The sequence below is a fragment of the Tachyglossus aculeatus genome, chromosome 4, assembly GCF_015852505.1.
Source record: "Tachyglossus aculeatus isolate mTacAcu1 chromosome 4, mTacAcu1.pri, whole genome shotgun sequence".
Classification (NCBI taxonomy): domain Eukaryota; kingdom Metazoa; phylum Chordata; class Mammalia; order Monotremata; family Tachyglossidae; genus Tachyglossus; species Tachyglossus aculeatus.
Window position 1 is genome coordinate 137142285 of NC_052069.1, and position 16783 is coordinate 137159067.

At 55.0% G+C, this 16783-nt stretch overlaps 1 protein-coding gene across 11 annotated transcripts in view; it reads right to left on the reverse strand.

Annotated features, from left to right (window-relative positions):
* Positions 1–9702: 9702 nt before the first annotated feature.
* DYSF (dysferlin) overlaps positions 9703–16783 on the reverse strand; it is a 157711-nt gene continuing 150630 nt past the window's right edge. For all 11 annotated transcript variants that reach the window (XM_038744614.1, XM_038744611.1, XM_038744609.1 and 8 more), the window contains 5 exons: positions 14435–14534; positions 13677–13855; positions 12449–12558; positions 11901–12048; positions 9703–10059 (listed from right to left, as the gene is read on the reverse strand). In XM_038744614.1, the coding sequence (XP_038600542.1) occupies positions 10021–10059; positions 11901–12048; positions 12449–12558; positions 13677–13855; positions 14435–14534 (576 nt within the window). In that variant the 3' untranslated portion in view covers positions 9703–10020. The remainder of the gene's footprint in view (positions 10060–11900; positions 12049–12448; positions 12559–13676; positions 13856–14434; positions 14535–16783) is intronic.

The following is a 16783-nucleotide window of genomic DNA, read 5'->3' on the forward strand; positions in this document are numbered from 1 at the left end:
GAAAAACAAGCGTCTGCTCTGTTCGTTTGGAACTGGGATGGGGTCTGAGCCGGGAGTCCCAGTGAGGACCGCAGGACTCCCGGGTGTGAACAGGGTCAGGGGTCAGGGGTCGGTGCGGGCTGGGAGAGGTTCCTAGCTGGGGTTCCCGGGGAGGTCGCACAGGCGGAGTGCCCGGGCCTCGGCCTCGGGGCTCCCCTCCTGGGCCGCACGAGCCTCTCCTCTTTCACTTGGGGTTTTCTCCCCGGGCCCACCCTTCTCCTGGCTCCGGCAGCCGGCGCCAACCTCAGGGCCTCCGTCCCTCCTCGGTTTCCATTTCTGCTCGTGGGGAGGAGCGTGGGGAAGCTCGCCAAGCCCGGCTCCCCTGCCGCCCCCAGCCAGGACAGCCCCCGCTCCATTCCGGGAGACCCCGCAGTCCGGGAAGGGTGGAGGTGGGAATGGGGAGAGAGGGAAGGCGGGACTGGGAGTGAGTGGGAAGTTTGAGTTGGGGGTGAGCTAAGAGTCTCTGGGTTTTCAGCCCAGAGAAGGACCTGGGTTCTAATCCCAGCTCGGCCAATTGCTTGCTCTGAGACCCTGGGAAAACACTTAACTTCACTGTGTCTCTGTTTCCACAACTGTAAAATGGGGACTCAATCCCTTGATCACCCTCCTACTCAGACCTTGAGCCCCATACGGGACTGTGTCTGACCTGATGACCTTTTATCTACCCCAGTGCTTGACTCGGAGTAGGTGCTTAACTAATGCATTATATATAATTATTATTAAGTGTTAGAAGAGAAGGTTGAAGGCACCAGAGTGAGCAGTTGGGGCTGAATCTCGACCAAGTTTATGCAGGCTGTCGATCGACTGTCCACGAGGCCTGAGCCAGAGGAAACAGGATGAAACTGAAGCGGGACAGAGTGAGATTAGACATAATAATAATTATTATGTTACTTGTTAAGAGCTTACTATGTGCCAAGCACTGTATTAAGCACTGGGATAGATTCAAGGTAATCCTGTTGTCCCACGTAGGGCTCACAGTCTTCAAGCCCATTTTACAGGTGAAGGAACTGAGGCACAGAGAAGTTAAGTGGCTTGCCCAGGGTCACAAAGCAGAAAAGTGGCAGAGCCGGGATTAGATGAGGAGAAACTTCCTGGTGGTTGGGGGAGCACCCCCACCTCAAAACAGGAGATGGAGGTAGGGTGTATGGAAGTCTCAGGTCCTGGATACCCATAGCCCCGGGATGGGTCCCTTCTTGACCAGGGTGGGATGGACATTCACTGGCGTGGAGGTAGGGGGCTGAATCAGATGACCTCTCTGCCTGCTCCAGGACTGGGTTTCAATTTCAGACCCCGAAGGACGGAGGCCACTGAGCACAGAAGAGCTCCGCTGTGTTTGGGGGCTCCAGTCGGAAGCCCCCTGTCTTTCCCAGGTGGATGGGAGGGGAGGGCTGACAAGGATTGAAGTCCAGGCTGGGATTCTGCTGGCCGACTAACCTCGTCGACCATCCCCGCTGCCTCCGGACAGGCTCCCCTATCCTTCAAGCATCCCGGGCGTGGAGCTGGGGAAGGGTGTCTCTTGTCAGAGTCGGAGGGTTAGGGAGCCAAACTCCCACTCTCCCTGGAAGCTTCTCCCTGCATCCCCCCTGGATCCTGCCTCTTGTTGTTTCACCCCGCAGAGGCACTGGAAGGAGCCTCATTAAAGACCTCTAAGTCTTTTGCTCTGAACCAGCTTCCACTCATCTGCCATCCAGACCTGCAAAACCCTCTTGCTCTCTCTCTCCTGAGTCCGGGGTGAGAGGGAGTCCACTTCCATTCATTCAATCATATTTATTGAGTGTTTACTGTGTGCAAAGCACTGCACTAAGCACTTGGGCTGCAGTGGGAGGGACTAAGGTTAAACGCAGGGAAGGGGTAGACACAGGGCAACAAGGAAGACAGCTGATTCTCACTGAGTTGAACTGGGGAGGGAGGTGGGAGAGGGGACACTTCTATAGAAGCAACGTGACTCAGTGGAAAGAGCACGGGCTTTGGAGTCAGAGGTCAGGAGTTCAAATCCTGGCTCCACCAATTGTCAGCTGTGTGACTTTGGGCAAGTCACTTCACTTCTCTGTGCCTGTTACCTCATCTGTAAAATGGGGATTAAGACCGTGAGCCCCCCGTGGGACAACCTGATCACCTTGTAACCTCCCCAGTGCTTAGAACAGTGCTTTGCACATAGTAAGCTCTAAATAAATGCCATCGTTATTATTATTATAGGACAGGGGATGGACAGAATGACCTCCCTATACCTCTGGGAATCCGGGGATGTGGTCAGCCTGGGGTTAATTCTCTCTTCCCGCCTGTCTCTCCCCTCCCTCCTCTCTGGTGGTTCCACAGGCTGGGAGAGTTTGAGCACAGATCCTGGGTCCCACTTCCCTCTACACACACACACACGCACGCACGCACGCACGCACACATGCACACTCACAGACACGCGCACTGCCCACTGTCCAGCCTGAACCTGCTGACCCCTGGCAACGAAGGCTGTGGTCACAGCCGGTCAACTTGGCTCTTTAAAATAACACTCACCTCCTCCTCCCTGCCCCGCCCTCCCAATCTCTGCCTCCACCAAAGATTCTCTTCCTTGGGCTCCTGCCCAGCCGCCAGGCCCCGGGGAACCTCGCCCGGCTGGACGCTGGCCCCAGCCCCGCTGGCCCTGGCCCCGCTTCCGGCTTTCACACGCCTCCCTGCTTGCTTGCCCCGCCGCGGGCCCCCGGCTCTGAGCGACTCCTGCCCTACGCCAGGACCAGGACTAGGGCCAGGGCTGGGACCCGGGCCATGAGCAGGGCTTGGCCAGGACCGGAGTCAAGTCCAGGATCAGGGGTAGGGCCAAGAGCAGGGCTAGGGGCCAGGAGCAGGCCTAGAGACCAGGAGTAAGGCCAGGACCAGGGCTGGGGGCTGGAGCAGGACTAGGGCCCAGGCCTGGGGCCTGGGGCTTAGGGCCAGGGCCAGCGCTAGAGTCAGAAGCAGGGCCAGAGCCAGGAGCCGGGCCAGGGCCAGGACTACAGCCGGGAGCAGGGTTGGGGACCAGGAGGAGGACCAGGGGCTAGGAGTGGAGCGGGGGCCAGGAGCAGGGCTAGGAGCCAGGATTCGGGCAAGGAGCAGGGCTAGGGGCCAGGATTAGGGCCAGGACCAGTTAATCAAGTGTATTTACTGAGCACGTAGTGTGTGTGCAGAACACTGTACTAAGCACTTGGGAGAGTACACTAGAACAGAGTTGGTAGACACATTTCCTGCCCACAACGAGCTTACAGTCTAGAGGGTGAGACAGGCATTAATATAAATAAATAAGTAATGAATACGTATATAAGTGCTGTGGGGCCGAAAGAGTGGTGAATGAAAGGAGCAGATCGAATTCCAAGGGAGAAATGGGAGGGAGTGGGAAAAGAGGAAATGAGGGCTTAGTCAGAAAAGGCTTCTTGGAGGAGATGTGCTTTTGAAGGTGGGGAGAGTGATCATCTGTCGGCTATGAAGAGGGAGGGTGTTCCAGGCCAGAGGAAGGATGTGGGCGAGAGGTCAGCGGTGAGATAGACCGGTTGGCATTAGTGGAGTGAAGTAGGAGGCGGCAAGGTGATTGAGTGCTTTAAAGCCTATGCCAAGACCAGGACCAGAACCAGAACGAGCACCAGAGCCAGGCCGAGCCCAGGAATGGGGCACGGACCAGGGCCAGGGCCAGGACCGAGGTTAAAACCAGAGCCAGGCTCAGGACCAGTCCTAGGATCAAAGCTAGGACCAGGGCCAGGTATAGAGTCAAGACCAGGACTAGGTCCAAAACTAGTCCGGTTGGAGAACCAGAACTAAGACTAAAGCCAAGAGGACCAGGAGCCAGATAGGAGCCAGGATTGGGGCCAGGACAAGAACCAGGTTCAGGAGCAGGGCCTGGGCCAGGGCAAGACTAGGGTCAGGCCTGGATGATGATGATGATGATTATGATGATGGCATTTGTTAAGAGCTTAATATGTAAGGCAGCATGGCTCAGTGGAAAGAGCCCGGGCTTGGGAGTCAGAGGTCATGGGTTCTAATCCCGGCTCCACCACTTTTCGGCTGTGTGACTTTGGGCAAGTCACTTCACTTCTCTGGGCTCAGTTATCTCATCTGGAAAATGGGGATTAAGACTGTGAGCCCCACGTGGGACAACCTGAACACCCTGTATCCCCCCAGCACTTAGAACAGTGCTGTGCACATAGTAAGTTCTTAACAAATACCCTTATTGTTATTATTATTATTTGCCAAGCACTGTTCTGAATGGCTGGGCCAGGACGAGGCCTAGAGCCAGAACTGAGGCCAGTAAAAGGCCCAGGGACAGGACCAGAACCAGTTCCAGAACCAAGTCTAGGTACAGGACCACCGGGACCAGAACCAGGAGCAGGGCAGAGGCCAGGGCTGGGACCAGGACCAGGGCCGGGGCTAAGACCAGAGTCAGACCAGGGTCAGGATCAAAACCAAAACGGGGCCCAGGACCAGAAGCAGAATCAGGGCAGGGGCTAGGACCAGGGTTAGGACTGGATCTTTGATCATGACGAGCTCTGCCAACTCTCTCGAATTCTACTTTCCTAAATGCTTGTTGAGGTGCTCAGCAGACAGTAAGTTGCTCAATGCATACCACTGATCATTTGAGGGGGACCAGGGGCTATGGGGGACAGGGGGTGGCAGGAGCGGGCAGGGGATGGCAATAAGGTCCAGGTAACCCGGAGACTGCCCAGAAATGGGGAGAGGCTATTTGGATGAGAAAGACCGACCAGGACAGGCAGAGGGATACAAGGATACTTGGGGAGAAAGAGGTAGATGAGAGAGAAACACATAGAGACACAAGGGAGAGAAAAAGAGCGAGAGACAAACGAGAGAGACTGGCAGTCAGTGAGAGACAGGGAGGCAGAGACATGAGAGGGAGAGATGGGCAGTCAGAGAAACATGGGGAGATGGAAGGAGAGACAGGGAGGCAGAGACAGATGAGAGAGAAACCGACAGAGACACAAGACAATGGAGGAAGAGACAGGAAAGTAAAGATGGACAAAAGAGAGACACAAGGATATGGAGGGAGAGATAGGAAAGAAGTAACAGAGGAGAGAGATGGGCAGTTAGGGAGATGTGAGGAGATGGAGAGAGAGACCGAAGAGAGAGGAACAGCCAGATACTGGGAGATGAGGAGGTGGTGACAGATGAGATAGAGATGGCAGTCATAGAGACTCTAAATGATAGAGGAAGAGACAAGGAGGCAGAGACAGATGAGAGAGACAGGCAGTCAGAGAGGTATGAGGGGATTGAGGGACAGGAATGCAGAGACAGGCAAGAAGAGAGATGGGCAATCAGAGAGACATGAGGAGATGGAGGGGAAAAAAAGATGAGAGAGAAAAGGCCAGTCAGAGAAACACAGAGACTGGGGGAGAGACAAGGAAGTTGAGCAGACAAAAGAGAGAAAAAAGTCAGAGAGCCACAGTGAGACTGGGGGAGACTGGAAAGCAGAGAAAGACAAGAGACTGGCATGCAGAGAGACTCAAGGAGGCTGAAGGAGAGGCAGAGACAGATGAGAAAGAGGCATATCCATCTAGGAGTCAATGTCTCTGACACCAGGCCCCGGTGGAGGCTGAGGGAAATTTCCATCCTCGCAGCTTCCTCTCCTGGGGAGACAACAGGAGATGTGGGCCTGCCCCTTGCCTGGCCCCTTCCGGCCTGGGGGCAAGGACTTCATCCAAGGAATTCCCGGATCCCCTTCTCTCCCTCCCCTGCCCCCGCCCGCCGTCCCCGGGGTCCAGGAGAAGGTGCCAAGCAAGAGGCCCATGGCCGGGAGGCTCAGACGGGCAGGGCCAGGCCCAGACAGACCCCATGGCTCGGTGACCATGCAGTGGGAGAACAGGCTGCCACCACCTACCGTCCCCTGCCCTCCAGGAGCTGACAGTTTCCTGTGGGCACAGCACTGTACTAAGTGGGCAGTTGGGAGAGGACAATGAGTTTAGTAGACATGATCCCCAATGGCAGTGAAGCCTCACAGGCGGCTAACAGCGGGGAAACTACTCACAGGCTTCTCTGACCCGCTGCACCTCAAGAGGATGAGGATGGGGTAAGCCGACCTGCTGCTGCCTCTGGATTGGTCAGACTCCCCGGACCGACAGGCACAGCCCAGGGGCCACAGACAGCTCTGCTGACCACTGACCTTCTGGAGCCCGGGAGGAATTTTTTTATGGTATTTGTTAAGTGCTTACTAAGTGCCAGGCACTGTACTAAAAACTGAGGTAGATAGAAGCTATTCAGGTTGGACACGTGAGGCTCCCACTCTTAATCCCCATTTTACAAATGAGGTAACTGAGGCCCAAAGAAGTGAAGTGACTTGCCCTAGTTCACACAACAGACAAGTGATGGAGACAAGATTAGACTCAGGTCCTTCTGATTTCCAGGTCCGGGACCTATCCACTAGGCTATGCCGCTTCCTTTAAGATCCCCACTTCCCCTATCCATCGTGGTCTCCGGGCACCTGGAGCCGGGTTGGGGTTCCAAGACGCCGGGAATACTGCTGCTGATTTCAGGGGCTCCCCATGTGGGCCAGCTTTGTCCTGTGGGTGGGGCACTGCAGGGGGAGAAACTTTCTCAGGGAAATTATTGTTCAAAATCAGGTGGAGAGCGGCAGGTGGGACCAGGCTGTATGGATGTGGAAGCCCGTTCCAGCCAAAGGGATCCATTCTGGCAGAAGGGAAATGCTCAGTCCTTGTAGACCAGACTGGATTGTCCAGTTGTGTAGATTCTTTTTGGTTGTGTAGATCCTTTGTACATAATCCAGACGCAAATACTAACCCTGTGCAGAGGACGGCTTTGGGGGAAAGCATCATCCAGACTCCTGAATGGAGGTCATGTGACCCCCAGTTTTGGTCCAGGGATTTTGCTACCGGGGTTGGCACTCTCGCTCTGTCTGGGCACTGGGATCCTGGGTCTCATGGTCTTTGGGTCCTTCTGTAGAGAGGGGCACTCTGCTTGGGGGCAGGGGTGGCAAGAACACAGCAGGTAAACTCAACTCTGTTCACACAAGAGGCATCACTTGCCGTCCGATCACCCAGAGCTGTTCCAGCCAGGACCCAAACATCACCAGAGCCACCTGTGGACTGGGAATGGTGGGGGCAAGTTGCACGGGGACTTGGCTATCGTGGCCTTCCCTGGAGACCTTTATTAACAAGAATAATAGCAATAATAACTGGGGCGAAACAGCAGAGGGTGAACAAGCCCAAGTTCCCCTTACTGAGACAAATCCTTCCCACATCCCCGTAACCACGGATCTGGGTTTTTCACATCCTCTGGGGAATGGTCAGGCAGGGACTTCAGGACCCTGGGGATGTGGCCTTATATGGCCCCCTGATCTGTTCATGTATCCTGGGCCGGCCAGCATACTCATCCTCTCTGGGTCTCTGGGTCCCCATCTTTACCACAGACAGGGACCTGCTTTGGGACATGGAAACAGGAGGGAAGTCTGAAGGAGTTGCTGAGCACAAAGTGTAGAGACTCTGCCACTTAATTGTAATATTAATAAATAGCTATTAAATGCATACTGGGTGCCAGATGCTGTACTAAGCGCCAGAGTAGACACAAGCTAATCAGGTTGGACACAGTTCCTGTCCACCTTGGGACTCACTGTTTAAGGGAGAACAGATACTGAATCTCCGTTTTACAGAGGAGGAAACTGAGGTCATTAGAAGTTGACTGTAAGCCTCTAGACTGTAACCTGGTTGTGGGCAGGGAACATGTCTACCAACTCTATTATATTGTACTCTTCCAATCAATCAATGGTACTTATTGAGTGCTTACTATAGTAATAATAATGGTATTTATAAAGCGCTTAGCATGCGCTAGGCACTGTACTAAATGCTGTGGTAGATACAAGCAAATCAGCTTGGACACAGCCCCTGCCCCATGTGGGGCTCACAGTCTCAATCCCCATTTTGCAGATGAGGTAACTGAGGCACAGAGAAGTGAAGTGACTTGTCCAAGGTCACACAGTAGACAAGTAGCAGAGCTGGGATTAGAACCAATGTCCCTCCGACTCCCAGGTCCATGCGCTAACCACTACACCATGCTGCTTCCCAGAGCACTTCCAAGCACTTAGTACAGTGCTCTGCACAGAGTAAGCATTCAGTAAATACCACTGATTGATTGACTTGCCCCAGGTCACACAGCAAGCAAAGGGCAGATCCAGGATTAGAACCCGGGTCCCCCACCTCCCACACTATGCTCTTTCTGCTAGAATATACACCGTTCCTCCACTTGTGTATTCCATCCTCCCACTCCTCCTCCTCCTCCCCTCTCTCATCCCTCTCTTCCTCCCCTTCCCCCTCCCACTCCTTCCAGAAAGGGGACAGACAGAACGGAGACACTTGGGCCCGAGGACGTGCAGTGAAGACACTGTGGATCTCTCAGGATCGGGGCAGCGCTGAGGTCACAGGTTGGCAAGGCGGCCAACCCAGCCCCGCCTGAGCTCAGATTCCCTGCCCCCTCCCCACCATCTCCCCCCGTCCCAGACCCGATGTGTTTCATAAAACGGGGATTATGCTATTTCCAGAGCGAGCACAGCGGCGGTCGGAGGTGGAGGCAGGCGAAGGGTGAAACAAGCACACAGATGTGTTCCTGGCAGGGTTGGGGGTGTCTGCAGCCCACCCGGCTCAGAGGGGGAGGCCTTCCGGGCCCAAGGGTTGGCAACAACCCAGAGTTTGGGGTGGGGGGGAGGTGAGTGACTGGGCTGGTGCCCCCCGGGTCCTTCGCTGTTGGGACAAAGCCACTGTCCCCCTGTTTCCAAGCTCCCTGGGCTGGATGCCTGCCTTTGCTCCTGCTGGGTCTCCAACCAGACCAGAGAGCTTCCCAGAGGGACTGGAAAGATCCCCAAATTAAGTCGTCTGCCCCATCCTCTCTCCCTGCTGGCCAGCCCCAACCTCCATCTGGGGATGCCCGGCCCTGTTTAAAGAGCCGAGCCTGGAACTGGGGGCCAGGCGGTCTGGGTCCTCTTCTGCCTCAGCTCGGAGTTCTCCGAGACCTTGGGTGAGTCCCCTAACCTCTCTGGGCCTCTGTTTCCCCACCTGTCCAGTGGGGGAGACTGCCACCCTACCCTGACTTTCCTTCTAGGGCCAGTAAGGAAATAAGAAGGGAAAGTGCTTGGCCAATGAAAGTGTGGAGGAAAGCAGGGGGGACATCGTCCCAAGATCGTAGGGCCCCACTGGATTTTGCGTTGGCAAGTTGTGAGTAGCATGTGAAAACACTATTCCTTCCTGCGTAACACTCACAACCCACATGAGACACGGCGACCAAACAAATCAGCCACCTCCGGCCCTGCCGGAGGTGCCTCCTGCTCCTTGCTCCCACTCCCTGCTCCTGCTCCCTGCTTGTAAACAAAGTTTCCCATTAGTAAACAAAGATGAAATCAAGGGGACACTGACTCGGGGGAGTCAGAGATGGCTCAGTCTCCATTCTGCCCCAAGCCAGGGCCACGGACTGGATGACCACTAAGGGTCCCACCCTTGACCTTAGAGCTTGGAACCCAGCCTCCCAGGGCTGCCAGCCAGAGGGGAGAAACGAGAATATTCACGAGTACACTTGTGTGCATATGTGCGCACACACACATATACACCCCCCCCCACACACACACACACATATGCACAGTCCACATGCAAACACCCTCACACTGCCTCACTGGTATGCACACCCACACAAGTCTCCAGTTTAACTCAGATGTATAGTGATATTCAAGCTTTCCAAAAAAGAGACAGAGAGTTGGAGGTGGATACGGGGGCCGGGGGCAGAAGCGAGGGCAGGGATGGCATGGAGTTGGGGCAGGGGCAGGAGTGGGGGCAGAGCGGGCCGGGGGACGGCCCGGGGCCTGAGTGCTGTGGCTCGGATGAGCTGACTGGCTGTTCAAGGAGGCAGCATCGAGGGCATTTTGGAGCACTGCCAGGCGGTATCTTGGGCAGGGGCGGCTCTGGGCCCGGGGCACCCAGGAGCCCACTCTAGCGGCTCCCTTCGGCGGACATCCGATCAGCTGAATGGCTTCACCAGCTTCATGGCTGCGTAGTTCTGAAAGGGAGAACGGAGAGAACGGGGGATGGATGGGGTTGAGCCGAAGCCCTTTGCAGGCATGAGACTGGGAGGCAAGGGGCTGGACTAGATGACCTCTCAAAGGCCCTTCCACCTCAGGTATCTGTGGCTCCTTGGAAAGCTGGGGAAGGGAAGAGGCAGCTGCGGAGAGGGAAGGGGGCAGACGGACACCATCTGGGAACTTCCCCCCAACTCTAGGGACTGGTCAGAGACACTGGGGGACAGTGAGGCTGGGTGTCTGGCCCGGACAGCTGTTGGGGGATGCCAGTCCTCCCGGCACCAAACTGGGAACCTGAGACACTGGCCCATGTTGCCTTCATAGAGCAGGTACCTTCATCTGCAAGGGTCCACAAGTCTGGTCAGAACCCCAGTCCCCAGGAAACTGGGACTGAGCTGGGGGTCCCAGGGTCCAGGGATCAAATCTCCACATCAAACAGAAACTCCTCCTCACCATCGGCTTTACAGCGCTCCATCACCTTGCCCCCTCCTACCTCACCCTGCTACTCTCCTACTACTTCGGTCCTCTAAATGCCAACCTACTCACTGCACCTCGATCTCGTCTACTTCGCCACCGACTTCTGGCCCGGAATGCCCTCTGTCACATGCAATAGACGGTCACTCTCCCCACCTTCAAAACTTTATTGAAGGACATTTTCTCCAAGAGGCCTTTCCTGACTAAGCCCTCATCTCTTCTTCTACTCCCTTCTGCGTCACCCTGATTTGCTCCCTTTATTCACCCCCCGCCCCACAGCCCCGAAGCACTTATGTATACATTGGTAATTTTACTTATTCATATTAATGTGCATCTTCCCTTCTACACTTTAAGCTTGGGCAGGGAATGAGTCTACCAACTCTGTTATACTGTACTCTCCCAAGCTCTTAGTACAGTGCTCGGCACACAGTAAGCACTCAATAAATACAGTTGATCAATTGATTAATTGACCGGAGGGTCCAGGAATCCTATGGTCAGTCTATCCCCCATCTCACCATGCTCTGCCTCACAAAGCCCAAGGGAGTTGGGGGGTGGGGAATGGTTGGAGGGGGCGACTGAAATGTCATGTCCGCAGGCCCCACTACAACTCATGCCAAGGGACCCCTCTGCACCAGTCTCCCCAGTCTACTCCACCTTGCTCCAGCTTGCCACAGTTATGGGGGCAGTCACATCTGAGCCTGCTACTGTCCTCAGCCAGAGCTCAGAGATGGGGCAAAACCCATCCCTGCCCCCTGGCTGGCTGGTCAGAAATCTGACCACACCAGCCCCTTCACCAGCCCTGACGATGGGGCCAGTCATCCCCAGGTCTCCTGGAGCCCAGAGAGTAGCAGGCCCAGAGTCGGAGAGGCCTCAGAGGAGGAGAAGGAGTCAAAGCTGGAGGCAGGTTGGTGGAGGTACCGGCTGGGGAGTGGATGGGGCCATCGAGTCCAGAGAAGAGAAGGCTGGGGGGCCTGGGTTGCTGACTGCTTGGCTCTGAGGGCCACGTGGGAAGAATTGTGGCCACTCACGTCCCCTGGGGAAAGGATCTGACCTGAGTGGGAGGCCGGAGAGCCTTGCCCTCATACTCAAGAGCATATGTGCATGCACACAGACATACACACTAGACTAGACTACCCACTGTTGGGTACGGACCGTCTCTACATGTTACCAACTTGTACTTCCCAAGCGCTTAGTACAGTGCTGTGCACACAGTAAGTGCTCAATAAATACGATTGAATGAATACACACAGACACAAGCTCCTGCAGCAGAGAACCTGCCCCACCATACATGAACGCATGCACCTCCTCACACATATGCACATATATGTGCTTGCAGCAGGATGCTGACCGGGAAGGCGTAGATGAAGATTCCCAGGAAGAGCAGCAGAATCAGCAGGACCAGGGCCAGGATGAAGGCACAGCGGAAACGCCGCCACAGGATGAAGCGCAGAGTCTTGTACGGAGATGTGAACCACAGGAACGACGTGTCCGGGCGCCTGGGACACCACGCACAGTCAGGTCTGGACCCCGCTCCATCACCCAGCCCCCCACCTGATCATGCCCCACCCGAATCCCACACCCCTGGCTCCTAGAGGACCAACCACAAGGGAATAGCCAGGAAAAGCGGTGGGCAGTCCATCTATTCAGCCCACTGCCTAGTTTCCATTAACCTCGCAGTCTGATTTTCATCAACCTCTGCCTGGCTTCCAAGAGACTTGCTGCCTGATTTTCATTATCCTCTATGATGGATTGTCATTTACCACTGCCTGATAACCAAGGGCCTCGCTGGCTAGCTTTCTCAAGGCTTCCTGCCTGATTTCCACTAATCCCGCAGCCTGATTTCCCTCCTCCTGGGTCTGGGTTCATTCATGTGGCCTGGCAGGGTAGGGCTCATACTTGGGTTCCTGGAGTTTGGGGTTCATGTTGGGCTCGTCCCGGCCCAGCCCGGCTGGTCGCTCCTCGTGTTCTGGCTCAGACAGGATCTCCAAGGTCATTTCCAGCTTGCCCTGTGAAGGGAAGGGAAGGAGGGAGGCTGAGCCCTGGGTTCAGGGGCCCAGGAAAGGACCAGATCTTGGGGCTCCTGTTATCCTTGCAGGCAGTCACTGTCCTGCTCAACACAGGTATGACCTTGGTTGAATCCCTCTGGGACCCTGTGCCCAGGCACCAGATCCGAGTTAATAAAAATGATAATAATTATGGTATTTGTTAAGTGCTCACTATGGGCCATACTAACCATAGCAGTGGATATACAGTAACCAAGTCGGACGCAGTCCCTATCCACAAGGGGCTCACAGTCTAAGGGGGAGGGAGAACAGGTATCAAATCCCCATTTTACAGATGAGGAAACTGAGGCCCAGAGAATTGAGGTGACTTGCCCAAGGTCACATGGCAGGTAAGTGGTGGAGCCAGGATTAGAATCCAGGTCCACTGACTTCCAGCCCCATGCTCTTTCCACCAGACCCCACTGCTTTCTGAACCCTCTCACATGATCATCAAGGCTCCCCACTTCCCGGCTTCCATCCCCACGGTCCAGACTGTGAGGTGAGAGGGAAGGATGATGGATGAACCTGCCAGGAGTTTTGGAATCACGGCTGCCACCTGTCATGTCCTGTCCTGGACACTGCCACAGCAGTATTCTGTACTGGCTCTGGAGGGTCCCTGATGGACAGCAGATGTCTCTGCCCCACCCCCTGCCCAGCTGGGGGCTCTTGGACTGGCAGGGGAGATGTGGAGTCAGTCAGAAGGGATGGAGGGAGGATGGAGGGATGGTTAAAAGGAAGGATGGAGGGAGGCTGGAGGGAGACCAGAGGGATGGCAGAGGGAGGATGGAAGAATGAATGAGGAAGGCTGGAGGGAGGAAGGAGAGGGATGGAGGGGGGGAGGGAGGATGGAGAGAGGATGGAAGGAAGGTGGAGGGAGGACAGAGGGGAGGAAGACATGGATGTATGGTTGGACGGAAGGGGGGGCCCAACAGGTTGGAGGAGTGAATCTGGGAAGGCTTTCTGGAGGGGGTGCCCTTGAACCACCCAGGAGATATCCGGATGGCAGGAAGGGCCTCCTTCTTTGCCAGGGAGCCACAGCAGGACAGGGTGGGACGGGGGTCGGGGAGGGGGGGTGGATGTACCGCAAGAGTTTTCTTCACATCCTGCTCAGCAGCACAAGGCCACCAGCCCTTGACCGACTTCTGCTCGAACAGAGACACGAAGCGCTCTGGGTGAAAGGTGTCATCCAGCTGGTCCAGAGAGCACTTCTCAGACGTCTTGGCCGGCTGGGGCATCCGGTTCAAGTCCAGCTGGATGGCGCCTGTGGGGTATGGCGGGGTACGGGAGAAGGGCACAGGAGAGGGGATGGAGTTTGGAGTCCCAATCAGACAGTGGTACCACCCTCCCCCTACAGGCCTGACCCTACCCTTAGCCCTCCTGAGACCTGATTTCTACTCCTTCTCCTCCTCCTTACTCCCCTCTGCTCTACCTTCTTCCTCTCCACCTCTTCCTCCTTCTGTTCCTTCTCCTCTCCTCCTCTCCTCCTCTTCCTCCCTCTGCTCTTCTTTCCTCCTCTCCACTTCTTCCTCCTGTTCCTTCTCCTCCCCCCCTTTTCCTTCTGTTCCTCTTCCCTTCTTCTTCTTCCTCTTTTCTGCCTCTTCCCTCTGCTCCTTCTCCCTCTCCTCCTCTTCCTTTCTCTCCTGCTTCTCCTCTCTGTCCTCCTCCTCTTCTCTCTCCTTCTCATCCTTCATCTCCTCCTCCTCCTGCCTTTCATCATCCTCCTCCTTCTCCCCCCATGCCCAAAACCCTTCCAGCCAGACAATGACCTGCCCTTGCCCTGGGGGTTCAGGCAGGTTACCCCCTGAGGATGAAGGAATGGCCTGCAGAGACCCGGACTCACCTAGGTAATCATCGAAGGAGAACTTGTCGTTGTCCCAGATCTGGAACACCACCTGGGCTGGGACCTTGCTCTCTGTCTTATCCAAGCTCCAGAAACGTTCCTGAGAGCAAGGGAAAAGTGGGAGGGATCAGGAAAGATGACAGAGATAGAGATGGAGAGACAGGGAGAGCCAAAGAGCAACAGTTAATCAATTATATTTACTGAGTACTTTCTGTGCACGGAGCACGGTACTAATTTTTTGGGAGAGTACAACACGACAATATAACAGACATATTCCCTGTCCACAAACAGTTTACAGTCTATAGGGGGAGACAGATGTTAATATAAATGAATAAATTATAGGAAGAAATGAGACAGAGATAGCAAGAGAGTAAACTGGAGGAGGAGGACAGGGGAGGGTGAAAGAGGGGAGGGAAGGGGAGGAGAGGGGAAGGAATGGAAGGGAAAGGAAAGAGAGGGGAGAGGAGCCTTGTTCCATGTGGGCTTCCCTGCTTCCGGAGCCTGCCTCACTGTGTCCCCACAAGGAGATATGCGATGGGGCGGGGCAGGGGGGGTGATTTGGGTAGCGATCCTGGACCAGTAAGCGACGAGGAGAACTTGTACCAGCTCGGCAGGCTGTGTCTGGCTCTAGGGACTTATGTCAGGGGCAGGAGTGGGTGCGGGTAAGAGGGGGTCTCCAAAGGGGGAAGAATTAACAGAGCCATTCTGCAGTGGCATGCTGGCTGTCCTCCTGGACATCTACCCTCATGGTCAAGGATGGACACTCCAACACCCCTGACTCTCCCCTCTCCATGCCTGACTGTCCCTCCAGTGATCCATGAATCTGTCCCACCTTCTCTGGGCCAGCTGGTGTTTCCAGCTAAAGAGCTCTTTGTGGGAACAGAGTCCTCATGCTCACCCCCAAGCTGGGGAAGAATGTTTCCTTGTGGTTGTTCTGTTCCTGCCTCCCTACAGCTACAGTGGATGCCCCTCGTCCTGGTGGGGGCAGGGGCAGGGTTGGGGGAGCAGAGATTCAGTGCTTGCCCTTCACCCTGTCCGCCCGCTCCCTGGTTCTGTGAATTCATTCATTCAATCATATTTACTGAGCCTCTGCTGTATGCAAAGTAGTGACTACAGCACGGGCCTTGGAGTCAGAAGGTCATGGGCTCTAAGCCCAGCTCTGCTACTTGTCTGCTGTGTGACCTTGGGTAAGTCACTTCACTTCTCTGGGCCTCAGTTACCCCATTTGTAAAATGGGGATTGAGACTGTGAACCCGACATGGGAAAGGGACTGTGTCCAATATGACTAGCTTGCATCCACCCCGGTGCTTAGTACAGTTCCTGACACATAGTAAGCGCTTAACAAATACCATTATTATTGTTACTAAGTGCTTGGGAAAGTATAACACTACAATAAGCAGTGACATCCCCTGCCCAGGATGAACTTACAGTCTAGGGAGGAGAGACAGACATCAATACAAATAAATAAAATGACAGATATGTATGTAAGTGCTGTGGGGCTGGGATGGGGGAAGAGCAAAGGGAGCAAGTCAGGGGGATGCAGAAGGAAGTGGGAGATGAGGAAAAGTGGGGGTTAGTCTGGGAAAGCCTCTTGAACGAGATGTGCCTTCAATAAGGCTTTGAAGGTGGGGAGAGTAATTGTCTGTCAGATTTGAGGAGGGAAGTCATTCCAAGACAGAGGCAGGATGTAGGCTAGGGGTGGGCAGGGAGACAGGTGAGGATGAGCACAGTGACAAAGTTAGCACTACAGGAGTGAAGTGTTTGGGCTCCTTGTCCTCTCAGCCTGCATCATCTCTCCAGACCATAGATCCCTGTCCCTCCCAGATTCTCCTCAGATGGAAGTCGCTCCATCCCCCTAAACATCCTGGCTGACCTCTCCATCCAGGGCAGGGCAGCGAACACTGTTCTCAGAGCCCTGGGAGCGAGAGCCCCGTGATCGCTCAGGGACGGCAGCACTGCCCTTTCTGCCCCATCTTCTCCCCCCTCCCTGATGGGGCCCAGGGTCCATTTGGACTTTCAGCAAATTCTGCTGTGCCCCAGTGATTAGAAAGAAGGCTCAGCACAGACTCCTTGGTAACTCTCTCAATCCATCAATCAGTGGTATTTACTGAGTGCTTACTATGTGCAGAGCGCTGTTCTAAGTGCTTGGAAGAATACAACAGAATTAGCAGAAATAAACCCTGACCATAATGGTCTTACAGTCTAGTATGACCGTTGGCTCCAAGCCTACCATACCATAGCTGAAGTGGGAGTGTCTGTCCCATGCTGCATTGCTTTATCCCTACTTTCACTGTCATGTTGCAGCTCTCCACTTAGCTTTAGGAGGGTTCCTATCTTTATCCTCACCCA